Source organism: Branchiostoma belcheri, unplaced genomic scaffold (assembly GCF_001625305.1).
Source record: "Branchiostoma belcheri isolate BF01 breed outbred unplaced genomic scaffold, Haploidv18h27 scaffold38, whole genome shotgun sequence".
NCBI lineage: Eukaryota > Metazoa > Chordata > Leptocardii > Amphioxiformes > Branchiostomatidae > Branchiostoma > Branchiostoma belcheri.
Genome location: NW_017803998.1, coordinates 2,719,400 through 2,740,018, shown reverse-complemented (window position 1 = coordinate 2,740,018; position 20,619 = coordinate 2,719,400). Strand labels below are relative to the sequence as shown.

The 20,619-nt window shown below is 40.6% G+C and overlaps 1 protein-coding gene across 7 annotated transcripts in view; it reads left to right on the top strand.

The window, feature by feature from the left end:
* The window catches only part of LOC109476599 (SH3 and multiple ankyrin repeat domains protein 3-like), a 117,366-nt gene that overhangs the window by 86,501 nt on the left and 10,246 nt on the right, over window positions 1-20,619 (top strand). For all 7 annotated transcript variants that reach the window (XM_019777592.1, XM_019777588.1, XM_019777591.1 and 4 more), the window contains one exon: window positions 6,248-6,352. In XM_019777592.1, coding sequence (XP_019633151.1) covers window positions 6,248-6,352 — 105 coding nt within the window. The remainder of the gene's footprint in view (window positions 1-6,247; window positions 6,353-20,619) is intronic.

Here is a 20,619-nt window from a genome sequence, read left to right as displayed (position 1 = left end):
AATTTAGGGATCGGTGTACTTTAGGTGTTGGGCTAACTTTACTCACGCCAAGTTACGCGTCTATATGATCTGCTAGTTAACCAAGTAAAACACACGGAGACGGGTCGATTCAGATTGTACGGGCTGTTGTATTATGATCTATCTGCTGTATATACAAAGTCAATACAGAGTCAATGGTCTAGTTACAATGGTCTAGTCTTAGAGTTACAGGAGTGGAAATCTACAAAGGATATGAACTACAAGTGTGTGTGTCTAACCTGAGGTCCCGGTCTCGAACTGATTTCAAACGGAAGCGGGCTAGCTAATATCTAATACTGACGCTGACTGCTCTCACCAGTCATTGGCTAATCTAATGAGTATGTAAATGAACTAAGAAGCTGGAGATCTAAATATGGATACTAAGCACTACGTCATAAGTCACTACGTCACGGGAACCATAAATCACTAACTAACGGATCAGGGCTGTTACATGTGTAAGATTTGGCTGTCCCACCCAAGGCTGCGGTGACGTTTGAAGCCCAGATACGTGGCACATTCAACAACCGGGACTTCTTTGCCTCCAAGTGTGAGGGGAGGTGGAACAGGTGGATTTTTTTAAAAGCACAGTCTCAACTCATAGGACTTATCCCCGTTCATAATCATATTGTTCTTGTTCGCACAGGTGTCAAGTTGCGTAGCTTCCTCTTGCATAGTTGTGTCACGTGGTATTCGCGTGAACACACACACACCCAGACACCATTCACTAATTTAAAGAACAGTCCCAACATGCACCCAACATTCTGCAACATACATTACAATACCCGGAGGTACAAAATCTACGATTTTCCTTGTTAAGCCTTTGACTAACGCGATCTTTCTGTGTTGTCACTCAGTGAGTGCTTGTTGTGTACTTGTTTTGGGGACAAATTCCTGATAACAAAAGTGCTGTCTGGCTAGACTGTCTGAAAACCTGAAGGTTTACACAAAAAAGGTGTCTGCACTTTATTTACTTGTTAGGGTAGGGCTGCTTTTAAGGGTGTCAATTTGAAACCGTCTTGAAGTAGCCTTGTAAACTGACATTTTGGAATGTGCTGTGTGTATTGCTGCTTTGCAACAAGTCATGAAAAAACACTCAGCTACAAAGTACCATGACGCAATTTTCCTATCCTAGACTGTTTCTATAAGTGAAACCATCCTAAAGTAGCCTTGTAAAATGAGTCATTTTGGAATGTCCTGTGTGTATAGGTGTATTGTAGGAAGTCCTCTCTAACTACAAAGTTCCATGACGAAACTGCCCTATCCTACAAGACTGTTTTCAAAGGTGTCAAATTTAAAACCATCCTAAAGTAGCTGTATAGAATAACATTTGGAATGTCCTGTGTGTATTACAGGAAGTTGAGGAAGACCACTTTGAGGATTTGCTTGAAGTGGCATGAGGCAAGTTTCCTATCCGGAATACAAATACATGTGTACATGCACTCTCTCTGGTGCCCTTATAACAACAGTAACCACCTGTTAGTTTCATAAAGTTATTATGATAACTCCCTAGTGTTATATTTCAATCCTATATGAAACAATCTGGCAACTAGCCATTAAAAATCAGCAGAGAAAAAATCTGTAGCCATAAGTTTTTTATAAATTCAATATTGGTGCACTTTGTGAAAGAATACCGTAAATCATGAAAGTTTTGTGGTGGTTTATTTCGCAGTAGAACTAGAAGGTAAAGGTAGGTTTTCACTGTTTTAAATTCATTCACAAGTGAAACAGTTCTATAGTACACTACTAGTAGTTTAGACACTGAAAAAAGTTTAGACACTGAAAAAAACAAAAATTAAAACTGCAGCGAATATTTCAAGATCTACAGTATCCCACATGACCTTAACCTTCTCCTAAATATCCGATAGTAAAAACCAAAACATTTTCCACAAACCCATCTCTGCACCTTCCACAAACAAAGAGTCGGAACAGGAATCCCAAACTACTGTCTGTGACTTGTTACTACAGAAACATTACCTCCAGAGATAGACAGAGCTTCAGAGGTCGGGTCCTAAATCGTGCCGTAGGCAAAGCCAAGTGTGGAACTGTTTATTTTTGCTCCAGGGAAAGTTTGTGTTATGTTGTGGAGGGTAACCTGGCAGTGTCTGTACCATCTGGCAGTTATGTGGTGAAAACACACCAGTGAGGGTCTGTATGCCTTTTTACTGTGGTGCATATGGAGGGGGGCCCGCAAGCCCTTTTCTGTAGAGCGTAATCGGCTGTTTTAATTCTTTGTAGAGCGTAGATGGACTGCTCTAATATTTTTGTGTAGAGCGTATTCGGCGTTTTAATTCTACGTAATGCGTTTTAGCCACTTGGAATTTATCGTAAAGTGCAATCAAGAGGTTTCCGAATTCAGCGTAGAGCGTTGTTGGGACCCCCCTTGCAGGCCCTCTACAAGTAATCAAGTGACCACTAAGTCTTCTTTGGTAGTTTTGACTGCATTTTGAATATTCATACAGTGTAATTGGTCGCTTTGATTCTATGTAGCATATTACTTGTTATCCAGCATTATCATTAAGCGTTTTGCACAAATTTTCTGTGTTACATAGTCGAAAGCCAGATTGGTCAAACGTTTCATGGTTTGTTGCTTTTCGAAGTCTAGTTTTATCAATTTTGATACTCAAATTCTAGCGCAGTGTATACATTGTATAAGATGTGCATCGTCCCAAATTTACCATTAAACGTTGCTACTAGCCCTTCAAAAGTTACCAATATAAACAGTTCCAGTTCTCCCCCATACAGACCCTCAGAAGTTGAAAGTTTTCAGCAGCGGCAGTTGAGGTTGATCTTTGACAGGAGGAATGCACCTTTTTGAACTTGAACTGTTGGCAGTGTTTTATAAACAGTCATAGACAGAAAGGCTAGTCCATTACTGAATAGGGGTGGACAGGGAATAGACAGCTCTACGCTGGGTAGACAGCTCTACGCTGAATTTGGATACCTCTCGTTTACGCTTTAAAATGGCCGTTTACGCTCTACGGAAAATGCATACGGACCCCCATGGAGGCCCCGATTGATCAACAAGTGTTATAGGAGGGTCTGCAAAAGGAGGGGTCCCGACAACGCTCTACGCTGGATTCAGAAACCTCTTGATTACGCTTTACGACAAATTCCAAGTGGCTACAACGCATTACGTAGAATTAAAACGGCAAATACGCTCTACGCAAAATGTGCCAATTATGCTCTACGTTGAATTAGAGCGGTCCGTCTACGCTCTACGTAGAATTAAAACGGCCGATTACGCTCTACGGAAAAGGGCTTGCGGGCCCCCTTATAGTCATGTAACACCCTGACTTTTCAAATACTGTAGGCTGTCACTACCAAGGAGGTTGAATCACTACTAAGCTTACCCTGGGTACCAAACTAGTATCGGGCCATTAGCCGTTTTCCTTTGGTAGCCAAGAGGCCTTCGCCTGCCTATCTAAATTACCACCACGGAGGAGTTGAGCCCTTGGCTGCGGAAGGAAAACGGCTAACGGCCCGATACTAGTTTGGCAAACAGGGTATACTAAGCTCTGTCTCTGTCCCTGTTCTGCATAACAGGAGCTTTCTGACTAATTTGCATTATCTTGTCTTGACTTGTCTGACTTTTGTTCCTTTTTCGACTTTCAAAAATTTGTCTTCTCTTTATTTGCATATCAATCAATAGTTTGTGCTTATAAACCTGCATTTCCCCTCTGGTCTCTCAGTCACTGACGAAAGCTAGTGGATACTAGCTGAAACGTATGACGTTTCCAAAATCATATCCAGTGGCTTGAGTAACTGCTTTTTGGGTAAGCTCTGTCTCTCCTATCTTTTGCTTCTTTCCCTTGAGAACTGATAACCATCAACTTCCCCTGCCAAATTGCCAATCAGCAAGGGGCTTTCAGCAGATGACAGGCTCTCTGTTTGGTTAGTGCTGATTGAGCCAGCAGGGTCTAATGGCAACCAATCAGTACACTGGCCCTGGTGCTGAGAGCTGGGTGGTGGAAATCCTCATTGTGAGAATCCCCCCTCTAGAGGGAATTCCAAAATACTGTCTGTGAATGCTACAGTATGAAGAACATACTGTTTTAACTTTCCTTTACAAAGTGTTTTGTGCCGTCAAATTTGGCTTGGTATACAATTTTTGACAGAAAAAAAGTCATCCCTGCCAAACATGCCATGGTATAGTCTTCAAACGTCTGTCAGTATTATCATTTGGAGGACATTGTTAACAAGACAGGAACAAACAGTTGGAGTTGGAACGTGGCCATTGACCGTGGCATGGCTTAGCAAAAATTAGTCTATCGTGAAGATCTTTTGTGTAAAACCACCTAGCCTCCATAGCATGCCAAAAACTGGGGGTTTTGGGGGTCTTCAGGGTCTTTGGGAGCTTTTATGTGCTATTTTCTGATTGCATATAGACAACATAGTCGGCTTGGTTCAATTACCCCCGTTTTTTAGAACTGGGCTAATCAGAAAACAGTCGAAGACCACCAAACCCCCAGTTCTATAAGCCTGCTACGGAGGCTAAAAACCACCATGGATTTCATACTAGTGAACTACCCATGTGATGTAGCGAAACAAAGCCATCGAGACACATTCAACAAAATCACACCTAGCAACATTGTTTTGTCTCTCAACAAATACTATACCATTCTCAACCAGAACTTTTTAGTCCTGAAGCATAACACCTACAACAAAGGGTAGCGTACCTATACGTCAACATCTGCAGATGAAAACTGCTTGAAAGCCATTGTTCTGTTCTTCTGATAAATCTGCCCTATCCATTGTTGGATGCCATGTCCCTATTCAGTACAACAATTGGTCTACTGTCTGATTAATTCACTGGGTAACGTAGTGTGTTAGGATGAATTGCCAGAAATGCTTTATTGCTTGTGGTGTTAGTCTCAGATTTAGCATTTTAGTTTTCAGATTTAGCATTTTAGTTTTTGGATTTAGCATGTTAGACTTCAAATTCAACATTTTAGTTTTGGATTTAGCATTTTACTTTTTGAGATTAGCATTTTAGTTTTCCTTCAAAGTGATACCTTGAAATACAGTCAGGCTACTTTTGCCAACCATTTTTTTTTTTCAGATTAAAATTCCTTTGCAAAGACTTTCATCCTAAGATGTCACAGACAATCAGAGAAAAACTGTTACATGATACAATCTTGTAGATTTTGTGGAAAATATTTCAAAGACAATGTATGTAGTATATGTTTGATCATGGACATTTCTGACTGTATTAGTGTATAGTGTCCTTGGTATGGTAATCCTGTACTTTTTAAAAAAGTATAAAAGTATAAAATTGTCTTTAAAAAAAGACTACCATGAGGGAAATAACCTCTACAAGCTTAGTGTGTGCTCAGTTGAAACCGTTTTGACAAGATTATGGCCAAATCCTTTCATTATGTTTGCCTAAGCACTGTGTAAAAGTAACAAGAACCATGTAACGTTTTGAAAGTGCCTACAGCACTTTGAACCCCATGTGTTGCCTGTGTCTGTAACAATGCCTGTTTAACATAACAATACACTGTCTGGGGAGGTGAAAAACAGTTGACCTCTCTCACACAGTCTCACCATAATTTCTCCGTTCACCATACGATTTTCTTCATCCAGTGCTGTGAACCAGGCTACAGTTTTAGAATGGCCCCTGGCTGGGTAGGATATGGAAATAAGGTCACAGCTCACTGCCCCCAACAAGCCGAACATACATATTTAGCACCATGTATTAAGTTTCACAGATCCATTCTAAGTGCCGATTTACATGGGGGTGGCACAACCACAGGATTAGACAAAAAAATCAATGAGTTGGAGAGAGATTGTATGTAAATAGACTGTTTTATTGGCTGAAATTGAGCCTATTGTGTGAAGAGTTGATGAAGATTGGTGTCGGGTGGTGTAGGAGGGTGAGTAAAGTTCCCGCCCTACCCTGCCCACCCCCTGTGCAAACAGAAGGTTGAGTGTTCCGCCCAGGCTCACAGGTCTGGAATGCTACCAAACCACTCTGTGTTTGCCTGCTTGTTTTCGGAGGCCATCGGCACCGAGCCCCCACGTTTTTCCAGACCGCCAGTATGGACGTATGACCGGAGCAACGGTTTCCCCCCGTAGGGTGTATATGTAAAGTACAGGAGCAGAGACTGTGCCTGTTTTTTTACCGGTGGTGTTTAAAAACTGATCAGGGCTGCCACCATGTCAACACTGAAGAAAAGGTTTTCTATTCGCCGACTGAGAGGCTTATCGGTATCGTCCTTCTTCCAAGCAGGGAGCGCCGACGGTGGCGGCAACAACGGCGGCGGGGGAAAGTCGCCGAACGTGACAAAAGCGAGAGCCACGTCCATGGTCGCAGAGATGACGATTGGTGACAAAGGTAAGCCACACTCACCAAATAATTTGTCTCCTTTATTCTGTGGCAAGATTTCTGAGGTGACATTCTTACAAAAGGTCACATCACGAGAACATGTGCCGGTAGTCTGCGTAGGGATTAACCGTGGACTTATATACCGCCAGGCCTTATATTGTCGCAGACAGCTATGGTTAAAAACATGGTTGTCTCGGCGAGAAAGGTCGGCAACAGTTGGAAGTGTTTTTGGAGGGTAGGATGTAGACTTTAATGGGGACTGAAGAGGGAAAGTACACAGGACTTGGGTATCATGTAACACTGCTGTTGTTTTGGGAGAGCTCTGTGGTTTACCCTGCGAAACATACCAGCCTTGGGGCCCTAAACTGAAGGAAATAATCAATCTTATTGTCTCAGTTTAGAAAATTTCTTCTGGTTAAGAAAAGGTGATTTTGTAATGGAAGGTTAGAAAATATGTTACTGCATGCTATATTACTGTTACCTATTGTTGAAAAATAACAACAACTGGAATTATATTAGAAGTGATTTTTACACAATCTCTTGAAGTAGAAAAGAGAGCAAAATACAAAAGAGGAAAAGGCACTATTTCAAAGGTTCAATTCGTTCTCTTGTTGTCATCTGTTTTGTTTGCACCTTTTGTTGTCATTTCGACTGTTTGAAAAAAGGGCAGTGTGCTGAGAGCTCATGAATTTTTCCCTGCACCTTTGTGTGTATTAGATAAAAACATCAAACACTGAGCAAAGCGAAACCTACCAAAAAAAAGAAATACATATACTAGTAGTTGAGGAAAGGAAATTTCACACGAAAAAGGATAAAGAATCATGTACCAATTGCAGAAATGGCTTTACATGTACAATGTGTACTTTGGGATTCAATTTTGTTGTTTGATTGTGGACAATACCGATTTGTTTATCCAACAGATTCGTTGTTTGTGTTACAGTTTAGTAATATCAGACTTTGAGAAGTGAAAGTCAATTTTATTAGACCTTTTTGTAAATTTTAATCCATAATACTGTAATACAATAATACCATTAATTTATATGTATAATGATTGATATAAAGATGTTAGAAGTACATACACAAAAACAACACTGAATATTGTGTAACGATCAAGTTTCTACAATGCCAGAAAGCTGCTGTACAGAAATAACATGAAAGTCCTGTGTTGAAATGGTAGCACACATGCATGTCTGTGTGTTAGGTAAAACCCCTTGGGTGTCAAAATATCCCTGTGTCAACTGCCAGGCACATGTGGCAGAACTTTGCTAACTAGAAGCATGACAACTTCCTGGTTTCTGGTACAGTGTGGCTACTGTTTGGGCACTGGGTTAGTTCCCTAGGGACGCAACACCTCCTTACAGATGTGTATGGTTTGGTAGCCTCTACCAGGCTGCAGAGGCTGCTAGAAAGAGTAGAAATTGGCCCAGTAGACAGATAAGTAGCCTGGATGCCAGACCCAAAGCACACTGGACACAAAATATCTCAGTGTGCCCAGGCTCACTGAGATATTTGTGTCCAGTGTGCTATGGGTCTGGAACCCAGGCTAACAGATAAGATACCAGTAGAGTTGGTCTACTAAAAGAGTGCAGTTCGGTAGCAGCAAACTATACTTCAGCATATTGATATTAACTGGCATGTTATCTGTCTATGTAGCCAAATTTATTTCTGCCCTTCCTAACAGCCTCTGAAGCCTGGTAGAGGCTAACTGCTTCACACTTCTACTCAAAAACACAGACTGAATTTTAAGTGTGTCTGAAGTGATATTCAAGCAGATGTAAGGGGTCCAGCTCAGTGTTTGCAACTGTTTCTTTCTCTGTTTCTAGAGAAGTAAAACCACCACAAAAATATCTTCATTTACAGAACGGTACTAGACTTTCTAGTGTTATGCGTTTTTTCTCTGTTCCTCTTCCCTAAAAAATGTTTGGCGTGTAAATAATAATAAAAACTCACCTCTGCTTCAAGATTAGTCTGAAAAACTGCCGAGCACACCAAGCTTTGCAAATTCATACTTTGTTCCCCTTTCTGGCTTGTATTATACAATTCAGTCATCATCATCATTGGCAGTCCAATCTCAATTCAGTAGACCTTTGTATAATATTTATTGTTTTATTTTGTTTATAGTCCCGTATGATAGTAAACACATATTTTTGGCACACTGGCTATCTATGCAGTTTAAGGACACAGTAGCCGCCAAATTGTTGAGTACTGTTGCCAAAACAAGTCATATATCACTCTGGCATCCTGATTGTTCCCTGGTGAAGGAAACCATTTTTCACCATGTGGGGAACATGGAACATCTGTAAGGATAATCTCCCAGGTGTTAGAACAATCTGTTTTCTGTGGCTGAAGTGAAGGTTAGAGTCAGCTCCAAATTTTTTTTTGTTTTCCGTCAGCCCAGGTTCATGATTGGATCTTGGGGAGAATGCCATAGACACAAGGCAATCGCCTGCAATCTAGGGGGTGGGGGGCATGCTCTCATAAGAAAATTTTGAATCTTCAAGCCTTCCAAAACGCAATTTTCTGCATATTGAGAGGAAAAATTATGGGGTTGAGAGTGGCTGTCGGTGGTCCTTTCGGATGTATTTATGATTATATTTTTGTCAGTTTTATTCGTCATGGTTGACAGATTGGTTTTCAAATTTTTTTCTGTCAAACCTCGCAAAGTTCCTGCAATTGCTGTATGCTAGTAAACATGCGCTGGCTACAGACCAGGTTTTGATGTTTGTGCCAGACCCTCGACTCAGTGTTGTGCATCCGGCGGCAGGAATCGCACCAATAATATTTGGCAAAACCACAATATGGTTTCCTGTAAACCCCCAGGCCTCGTCTCAAAACAGAGCACACCTTCTGACGATGCAATCCTTGGGACCTGTCCACCATGTCTCGAAATTACACACTGAAATAGACATTCTATCTACATCAACTGTGTGTCCCAGTTTCGAAACCTATCTCTCCCACCCAGAGAGATAAACTTGTACAGGTGGTCCAATTCATCAGGTGGGTACACTCACCTGAGTTGGCAGGTGTCCAAAAATCACCTGTAGTACGTCTGTGCACATCCAGGTGCATTTCCTATCTGGCAGAGGCTCACAAACAAAAGGGGGTCCCTGACCTCAGTCTGTAGACACAACAAATTGGCCACCATTAAACTGTTTTACACTGTATATACTTTCGTAGACCCTTTGTATACCTTACAAGATCACAGATACTGAAAAAAAGAGATACTCTAATGGCTTTTGTATACACTTGTTTAGTGCTTGAACCTGTATGCCATCTATGAATCCTGAAATTTTTCGTGGAAAGCTGTCTTCTTGACTTTGTCTTATATAACACTGTTAGGATATTTACATTTGGACTTATGTTTCTGAAGCTCTTGTACACATTGTAAGTGGGAGGTCTGGGAGGAAGTTTGTGGTTTTTAACCAGGTTGTCTTCCCTAGCAATCCTAGCCTGGGTTCTAGACTGCTTCCAGGGCCTAAACAGACGGCCTCCTTGGCTCTAGAGGCAAAATGCCCCAATGGAATTTTTACCACAGTCCATTCTCATGATTCTGATAGACTGGACACGTAGGCTATGTTGGCTCTGGAGCTAAGGAGCTGCTCTGCGTAGGCCTTAAAAAACAGTCTGGCACCCAGGCTACTAGGAGCTGACTTGTGTAGGAGCTGCCTGTGTAGCCCCTGTAAACAGTCCGGCACCCAGGCTACTACTAGGACTCCTATGAGCTGACCTGTGTAGACCCTGGAAACAATCTGGCATCTAGGCTATGCTACTACATAATGCACTAGGAACTATCCTATGTATGTCCTGGAAATAGTCTGGCATCCAGGCTACTAAGGGCTGACCTGTGCAAGCCCTAGAAACAGTTTTGCATCCAGGCTACTAGCTAGCATGTTTGGACATCCTTTTAGCTTATACTGTACTCACACAATGGCAGTCTGTCCCAACTGACCATGGTCTTAAGGCCCCAGGACACACTGGGACACTGCCACCTTCTGTTGGAGATGACCTTTGAGTGTGAAGTGTGAGGGATCTGGCAGAATCCCCTAATAATGAGGTCTAACTGCCTGTCTGTCTTCCAATCTAATCATAGCTAGAAGGTGGTCCTGTGTTAGACTTCGCAAGTATTCTTCTCACATTTCGAGCTTTGTAAGTCCTTTGGAAGAAAGAATATATAGAAACAGTGTGAAGAATGTGTCTTGAAAGAGTTTCATAATGTCCATCTCATAGCCAGAAGGTAGAAAAAGATCAAAACTCCCACCCGTACACATCTAAGAGAACATAATTATAGCCTTTGGGATAATCAGATTGACCTGTCACTCAAGGGAGTCCTCACTCAAAAAAAAAAAGGCAAAATTATAGATTGGAAAACGTATGGTAATCTATTAGTTTTCCAATGTAATGTGAGTTCTAATTCTTTAAAAATGGAAGTTCAAGGTATTAACAACATACTGTCATTGAGTTGTAGAGCACATACAACTCACAATTGTAATCTGTCCACAGTTCAGATAAGATCTCTAGGTTGAGCTGACTCAGTGTATTACTGTGAACAACAACAAGGTCTGCAGGGCAGCCAGCACAGTACTGTAATTCACTTTATGTTCACGGTAGCAAAAGATTGCGGTGGACATATTTGTAGAACTATATGTTTATGGTGACGGCAGGTGCAGAAAAAAGAATGTCAGTGAATTATTTGCCCACAGTAATGATAAGTTCATGGAACAGAGGTGACTGCGAAAGTACCGCAAAAAATTGTGAATTACAGTAACATGTCAGTGCCCGGTGACCCTGAATGGATGAAAAGGTGTCTGTAAGGCCGCGCGGGATTCCCACGCCTTCTCTGATAGTTCCAGCCAATGGCTGCAGTTGTAAATCACGTACAAATCGCTGAACGACCATTCTGAAATCTCTGCCATACCATTCTCCCGCTAATTATTATGCTAGAGCAAACGCAAACTTTGGTGTATGATATGAACTTGGTTCTAGGAAGAAGGTAGCCTGGGTACCATCCTACTTGTATGCCGGGGCTCCCACACTCGCTTCCCTAATAACTTGTTAGGGAAGCGAGTGTCGGAGCCCCGGCATACAAGTAGGATGGTACCCAGGCTAGGAAGAAGGTTGACATGTTGAGAAAAAGCTGTGACATTCTCCATGCAGTCAGCCATGGTACAAAGTGGTAATGATGATTATGGGGAGGTGGTTGCAACTTTCCAAGTGCAAAAGGGAGGGGAGCTTAGCCTGGGTGCCATACGTTTTACCACAGAGCTCCTAGCACTCGATACCACACAGGCAAGGAAAGCTGTTATTTAAGTACTATAGGGAGTATATCAGTACATGTCAGTCGTTAAGCTGCTTTTGCTGAAATGTTACTGAAAAGAGACTCTCACTGACAGTAACTGATCAGTTGCTGACAGTCACATATATCAGTACTGTTGGCTTGCTATCTTGTAAGGATACATGTATCCTTCAGAAACAAACAATTAAGGAAACAAATATGATCTATATCTGTATCTGTATTTAGGAATAGGATGTAGAGCTAAATTGCATATAAAACATCAGATAATAGTATATTCTCAAAAAAACTTTTTAACAGTACACAATACCTTGCTACAGCTAGTCTTTTAGGTTTAGGAATGGTATTTCAGGCACCTATAAATATAGTATAATGCTTGAATTCAACCTCAAGTTTTAGGAAGTAGAAAGAATATTGAAATAGGAAGAAGCGTTTGTTTTCTTGTTTTCGGTATCAAGGAATCTTAAGTACTTGATGTTGTTGACTGCAAGCGGGGTCGACATTCTTCAAGACACCCTTATTTATGTCTTGTCACCTGGAGAGTGATGAGAGCGCTAAGTTTAGCATTCCAATAAAAAGAACATATGGTCCTCTTTGCTCTAGCAGGCGGAGCAGGGCTCGAAATTAAAGGTGTCCCGATGGCCACTGACCACAAAAATTTAGGCCTGGACAACTAAAATGACACTTTGGGACATTTTTGGGACAATAGAAAAATAATCAACATCAGAATGTCAGCCCCCTCTTTTGTTTATCAGGCACACGTCCTGACTTTTGGCTCCAGACTATTTTAACCTTTGTGAACGACTACTGCCGTAACCCAAATGATTTTGTGTAATTTTGTTTATTCCAGGGTCTTTCTTCAACAGAGATCTAAAAAACACATCTGGTATTTGGTATGTTTAAAAGCATATCCAGCTGCCAAAAATAATTGGCAAAAGTTCCAGAATTTCTTTGATATTTCAAAATCTCTTACCCAGGAGTGTAGAGAGTACAGCAGTTGTAGACATTCAGAAGTCCCTATAAAGAAATTTCCGATGGAAAGGAGCCCAAACTCCAGCCCAGGTGGTTTTCATTTTGTACTCATGCCTACCCTGTAAATTAGTGTAATCATAGAAATTGCCAGTCTGAGGGCAGCCCTGCACTTTTTAGTGGACCTCTAAACTGTAAGCCAATTATGGCCAATGTACAGGTCACCTTGGTTCAACAGATGTGCAGGTATGTTATCAGGGCTATGATTGGATGAAAGAATCTTTTTACCAGTGGTGGGCCTAAGAAACTCTATGTGTTGTTTTATTACCTTGGCTTTACAAAAACGAAGGTATTGTTTTGCATATATTTGTGTGTCTGTGTGTGTGTGTGTGTGTGTGTGTGTGTGTGTGTGTGTGTGTGTGTGTGTGTGTGTGTGTATGTGTGTGTGTTGTACAGTTGAATAACAGCACATAGGTATAGGTAGGGGGAATTGTCTTAAAACCACATGTACAGACTACAAAAGGTCAGACACAGGAAGGTAGGTTCCAGAAGCTGTACCAAGGAAATTGACCCAAGAGTCTGTTGGCAGGGTGTAAGTGGCAAAATGCATAGAAAGGTAGACAGAGAAATTCACACTTACAATGAATGAAACAAGAAAATGCCAGAAAGTTTTAATATTTCCAGGAGGTATGAAATCTATGGGTTCTTATTTTCTAATGGGAAGTTTTCATCTCTAAAAATCTCAGCTCTTCTCACAAGACTAAGTTTTGCCCCCCTCCCACGAGAGACCGGTCCCGTTCTTGCCTAGTTTCACACGAAAACGTGTTATTACACCCATTGTTCAGAACCATTCGCTGCCCAGCAGGATCTGGGTCTGCTAGGCAAGACCATCTATTACTGTCTGGGCGAATAATCCATTAATTTCAGCACACACAATCCCTTGGTTTCTTGAAAGGGGGTTTTCACACATATTACTGCTGGTTTTGACGTAGAAACATACAAACAGACAAAGGCAAAGACATTGTTGATGGCAGTGTCTGTTTTGAGAAGGTTGCAATATTCATTTTGTTCATTCAGGTGTGTAGAGATTGAACTGATAGCATTATCCAAGGCCAAATGCTAGTTCTTCAGTCATCCATCTTAAATCTATTGTTGGCTTCTGAAAACAACTGTTAAAAAAAACCAGTTTTAAAAATGACTTTCTGTGATTTGTTTATATCCTCTCAAGGTAGTCCAATGGTAAGCCTTGTAAGCTTTTAGGGCTTCTAATAGTCTAAACCAAAAAGTGTCATTCAATTTGATTGGTTTTCAATTCTTCCCCTTTATTTTTAGACCAAGGACAATTAGAGGTCATTGTCACTCCTCTTTTTTTTAGTGCTGCTAGATTGTCCGTCAAAAATATTTTCGAAAGTATTATTGAAAACTTAAAATCGAAGACTAGCAGTGGTCTTCAGTGACTTTGGTTTATGACTAGTGCAAATGTCAGAAGAAATTCCTTTTTTTTTTTTGCTGTGAGGGAATAGTGCTACATAAAATTTCCTCATTTGGCACTGGATGTGTGATATTACTTCACCACTGGCCTTCTCTAAATGGGTTTCAAAGTAGGCAGCAGAGGTACCATTACATACATGTAAATGCAAATGGCTACCAGGTACATGTACATGTATTAGGTGGTCGAAATTGGTCTGGAAACGTTCAATATCACACGCAAATGCAGTATACATGAACATATGAACATATTGCAGCACTCTCAAAAATTCCACATTTGCCATATTATTTGCCATATATTGAGTCAGTGGAAGGGGGTGGGGGGTAAAAGGTGGCGGCATACTAGACATCAGCCACATACTGTGAATATGCTTGAATTGCATAACAGTGGGGTTCCTTCCCTTCTGTGCTCTACATTTGGCCCAGATTCAAAGGCAAATCAGCTAGAGTTGTGTGGTTAGATCATTTGGAACAACGCCTACTAGTACTAGTATTGCGCTTAGGGTCTCATACCGGAATTACTCCGCACGTGTAGGGTCTAAAAGAGTCCCGACAAAAAAATGATTGTGCCTGAACAGCGTGAGTTTAGGTCCACCATAAAATCCCTTTCATCACTCAGACCTGATCTAAAAAGGATTTGAGGTGAAAGCCTGTTTATTACTGACAGGATCAGGCAGGGAAGTTTCGGCGTCCGAGCGATTGTCGGACGTATACGCTTATTTTGACCTGAGTACTGCGGTCGGGCACAGTGAGCCAAAAGAGGGCCTCTTCCGGGTCATGGGTAATTGCAGTTATACATGACGTAAATATCGAACTAGCGGTTAGAATTGGGGAAAAAATTTTTTATCGTTTACATGATACGTGTGCTTGGTATAGACAGCAAAAAATCTGTTGATATACGATTTTTTGATTGGATTGACAGCCAAAATAGTGGCCTATTTTAACGTGTAAGTCTACGGGACGGCGAAATTGGCGTATGAGACCTTAGAAATCAGGGCTTGGGGTTCATTTTGGGAATAAAAGGTGCATTTGGGTACATATTAAACAGCAAAAAAATTTTGGTGCACAGAATTCAGAAACTTACAATTAAGTAGAATGTTAACTTAATTACAAACCTTACTGCCTCTCTTTGCTTAGATATGAAATTCTAGAGCTGAAAACTACAACTTTACTTTAATTTCAAGAATATGCTGCATAATATTTCTTTTTAATAGTGTACAACTGTCCCTTTACGTAATATGTAAACTGTACACAAATATCTAGATGTTTTTGCGCACCAAAGGGTTGAAAAATTAGGTGCACAGCACCAGTTTTCACAGAAGTCCATATGCACCCTGTAAAATGTTTCCTGACAGTTGGGAGCATTCTGTGGTTTATAGAGTTTGTCCCCTGTCTATTTATTCTGAACCAATGAGATTGTCCCTGTACACAGTGGAAATGGTGTACAAACTGGGCCACATGTTCACAGTTGAGGGAGGGCACTTCACAACCACCTACAAAATGTTACAGGTGCAAAAATGTAGCCTCCGTAGAACTGGGGGTTTGGTGGTCTTCGGCTGTTTTCTGATTAGCCCAGTTCTTAAAAACGGAGGTAATTCAACCAGGCCGGCTATGTTGTCTATATGCAATCAGAAAATAGCACATAAAAGCTCCCAAAGACCCTGAAGACCCCTCAAACCCCAAGTTTTTGGCATGCTTTGGAGGCTAGCAAAAATTCGGGAGCCCTTCTAGTGGCCACAAAAAAGATTGTTCATTTTCCCTGTGGTTTATGCTTTACCACAATAGTTGGGGAAACCTTCATTGCCATTGGTGACAAGGATAAGTAGATAAATCCTGACTGTCTATCACAATTTTGATTTTGAAACCGTTAACCAATGACAGCATGGCAATTATTAGTTAATCCAATGATAGCATTTTTAGCGTGGTTCAACCAATGAGAAAGTAGCTGTGGATATCTGTCAGATACTGGCATTTTTATGTTTTATTTTGCATTTCTACATTTTGCAGAAGGTGGTCAGGGCTATTGGGACAGGTCTATCGCAAAATAGATGAGAAATTATTTTAGTATTGTTCACCCCTCCCCGTGTGAGAAGTAGTACGTCCCAGTGGTATGATGGTGACACCTGTTCACACACTATCTCCACTTCCAGGACATACTTACCAACCTGGTGCCAACTTCAGCGCCACCAGTTCAACAGTTTACACACATGCCTCCCCTGTTTGACTTGTAAACCTCAGTAGATAGAGAGATAGCCATGCTGGAAGGAGGAGTTTTGACTATTTGTGTAGGGCCATGTCCTCTCTGCTATTTGAGATTGTTTGTGTAGCCACAAAACACACTGGCACACTGAACAGATGATGAAAAATGATGATGATGATGATGCTTAACTCCCAGTTGTCACTAGAAGCTGTGACCCTTGTGCGACCAAATATTTGACTCATGAAGACAAGGAATTTCTTTTCTACATTTTTTTCTCTGTTTAAAGTTGAAATTTTTATATTGTATGCTTTGTTGTGTATTCTAAATATATATGTATTTAAAAAAGTTCACACAAATCTAATTTCAGTCACTCAACAGCTACTGAGTGATCTCTATCTAGTGGAAAGGGACCTTAGCTGCCACTTGTATCTGCTTGTATATTTACAGGTTAGATACATGTATAACCCCAAATAACTCAAAGTTTCAGTGTTGAGAAACTAAATGCTATGTTGTATTTACGAGAGCTTATATACCCAGTAGACCATCTTCTTGATAATTTGAGTTCCAAATTGTTTCATCTGAGTCTCTTTCTGTGCAAATAGATAGGATTATCCAGTTATGACTTGATGTTGAGTTTTGCGGGTCAGCCCCTAGTGTTTTCATTAGGAGTCAAATCACATGCTGGTATTGGAAATGTTCAGGCCATTAGAAGCACCATTTGTTGTGTATCAGGGGGATATAGTGATAAATTATTCAATCAGTGAAGCTTGTTTAAAACCAGAAGTAGGTTATAGGTTTTTACCTCCAAACTAAACAGCTTTTCAATCTACACACTCACTCTATGTAATGTATGTCTTTCTTGTTAACGGTGCCCTAAGCGATCTAAAATAGGAAATACTTTGAACAAGACAATCTGTATGGTATTGACACATACCGCCAAGTATCAGCACATTTGCATCAAATGTAAAAATTCTTGGAAATGAATGAAAAAAATTGTAGCTTTCTTTTATTTCCAACAAACTGTAGTGTGAGTTTCAGACTTCTAGCTTAGAGGACAACCTTATCTACATGCTATGCGAAAACCTTTCGTGCTTGCTGTGCTAAAAGATGTTATCATCATCGGTGTTCACACTGTACGACTATCTGTTTTGTCTGTGTTGCGATGTAGTGTTACCAGTATTTTGGTGATTCCTTTGTGAATATATAGAGCAGAACCCAGGCTGACTGAATTGCCAAGTTAAGAAGAGAAGAACAGAGAGTAGAGAATGTCAACAGGAGCGAAATGAAGAACAAAAGTCTGGCATTTGCACACCAAGTATGTGCATGCCTATCTTGTGCTCATGGGTCCTTCACATAGGGGCCCGCATGCCCTTTTCCGTAGAGCATAATCCGCCGTTTTAATTCCACATAGAGCATAGACGAACCGCTCTAATCAGTCAACGTAGAGCGTAATTGGCGCATTTTGTGTAGAGCGTAATTCGCCGTTTTGATTTTACGTAATGCGTTGTAGCTACCCAGGATTTATCGTAAAACATAATGGGGTGGGGGCTTCTTGAATTCTGCGTAAAATGTAGCCGGCTAAATTCTCAAAATTTAGCATAGAGCGTTGTCAGGACCCCCCCATGCAGGCCCTCTGACATGGCATGTTCAAACACTGGGCTACAGTACAGACTGCAAATTAAAGGAGTACTAACCTCCAGAATGGGGTGCTATATTTCGACAGTGAAAAATCCATATTATTTTACAATATACAATTAAATGCCCATTTTGCGAGCAAGTCTTAAAACGCATCGAATTCAGGACAAACTCTCCAAATACCCTCAAAACTATCCCAGAATACACCACGCTACCCCATTGGTGTCTATGTTTTAAACAAAAAGTTACGTTACAGACCTCATTTCGGGGGCGATAAGAAAAATTTGTCCGGTTTTGTGTTCTTTGGTATCTTACCAACCATTGCCCTTCTTGGTGTCCTTATCGCCCCTCATTTATGCCGCAAATATTGATGATGAAAAAACGGCGTAATCTAGTTATCTTTTTCATAAGTGGCGTAATCTAATTATCTGTTCAAGTTATACTTACATGCAAATAAGTTGAGAAAATCAAAACACACAGGATGAAACTGGCGCCCACTGTATTCGACATCATGATATTATAATATCGAAGCCACAGGTCAAGCAAAGTAAAGCAAGTAATTTCTCAATAATCAGCTTGTTAGTGTGCTTGTCTCCTACCATTTTCGCCAAAAAAATGTTTATGTTGACCTGAAGTGTATGAGTATTGCGTAAGCCAGAGTTCCCGGATGTATCAATTGTGGTTCAGCATGGGGGAAAATGATATTAATATCACTTTACAAACATGCGCCGCGAAACTCGTACAAGCTAAATTATGTAAAAAGTCGGCTAGTTATGTGTTCATTGCAGCATGATGTATCGGAAAATAGCACTTCCTTCTGGAGGTTAGTACTCCTTTAACCATGCAGTCAACAGAGGTCGGAATTCTAGTCTACCAAAACAGACCTTAGCATTTCTAGTTCTCAAGGAGGTTAAAAATGGGACTTTCTTGGTTGTTGCTTGACAGTTTCCACTAAAACTTTGTATACTGTTTTCAAGAACAGCTTTTAAAATGTCCGTATCTTTCTTTCTAGGAGAGAATCCTCTTGAAGTACTAAATAGTTCAAGACTTCACAGTTACTATGACCTGCATGTAAGTCCTAGACTTTAGGACAATGAACAATTGCTCTAGCATTAGAGGGACCCCCTAACATGGACCATAGGGTGTACTTGTTAAACACATGGAACAGGTGGTGATGAAGTCTTGGCCCCTACAGCCAAACTAGGATGGTAATTACAGGCTGACCATAATTTTCTTGTATCCAGCTGGGCTAATGATTATGAAGTGGGCATTACATCTTGTAAGTGAGAAATGCATCGTTTATGCTTCTCTTGTTGAAATATTCCATTTTATTGTATAACATCTGTGTCCATAATATCACCAGGGTCCATAATATCGCCACCTTGAGAAATAGTGTGCTTAGAGATATTTTTACTGCAACATACCCTAGGTATGTACATTTGATGTCTGAAGGAGTGCATACCAAAAGTATGTTGCAGTAAAAATATCTTTAAGCCCACTGTTTCTCAGGGTGGTGATATTATGGACCCTGGTGATATTATGGACACAGATGTTAAGTATGTGCACAGAAAACGTTTGTTCTGATGTGATATATAACCCTATAATCCTTCCTTGCCCCTCCCTAGATGCTTCTTCTGTTACTTTCACCTCTAGACCTAACCAGGACACCTGTTATGCATTTGTCACAAACTGGATCCTTGGAGAGCACCTTCTGAATGTGTTAACCTTTCAAGAAACCACCTGAGAAAAGCCAAAAATGCTCCTACAAATCCTTCTACAAATCACAAACGTTGGTGTGCTTTGTAGTACGTAAAACCCACTCATGATTAAAAACATGGGACTATGCAATAGCCACTGCCTCCAAAAAAAAGAAGTCAAACACCATGATAATACAATGTATTGGTGGAAACACCAGATACATGTAGACCTTTTTACCTCTTTACTTTCTGTGCATAACATGAACCTTGTAATTAGCTTTCAGGCCTGATATTGTGAATAAAATGTAAATGTAAAGATTATCTAGGAAATTTGAGCCTTTGTCAAGTGAGTACTTTTAGACAGTAGCAGATTTATAAGTGGTGTTCCTTACAGTAAGTAGAATAGCTGCACCTGCCCACCACTTGTGTAACCTCTATAGATGAGCCTCCCTGGAGGTTCCAGGGTCAGACAGTGTGTGCAGTCTTAGGCCACACCAATTTAATTTGTTGGTTCTCGGATTCGCCTCTTCATTTTTTCCTGATTTGCAAAAAAAAAAAATTCAGAATCAACTGCAAAATGCTCATATTTTGCCCTGAACAGTTGAAAACAGTCCTTTTCTTCCTAGTCGTTACAGTTATTCCATCTTTCAATGCAGTGGTATCATTAGAAGTTCAAAATTCATTGTTTAAATTTTGAACCAGCCTTTTGTGTTGACTTCATACCTCCTATCGTAGCATTTGGGGCTATAATAGGATGCCTAGATCTGTTTTTATTTTATTTTTTTCGTCCCTGTCGCTTCATATTTTTCCTGAAAAAATCTGAGGACCAACAAATTAAATTGGTGTGGCCTAACTATTGGAATTGTCGTGTCTACAAGGTTCAAAATACTAACTTTGAATCCAAATCCTATGAAATTCCTGGCACTAATTTTGGTACATGTACAGTGAAGATTGGAGCTGGACCATTATGTTTGGATAAATTGTGATTGGATTTATC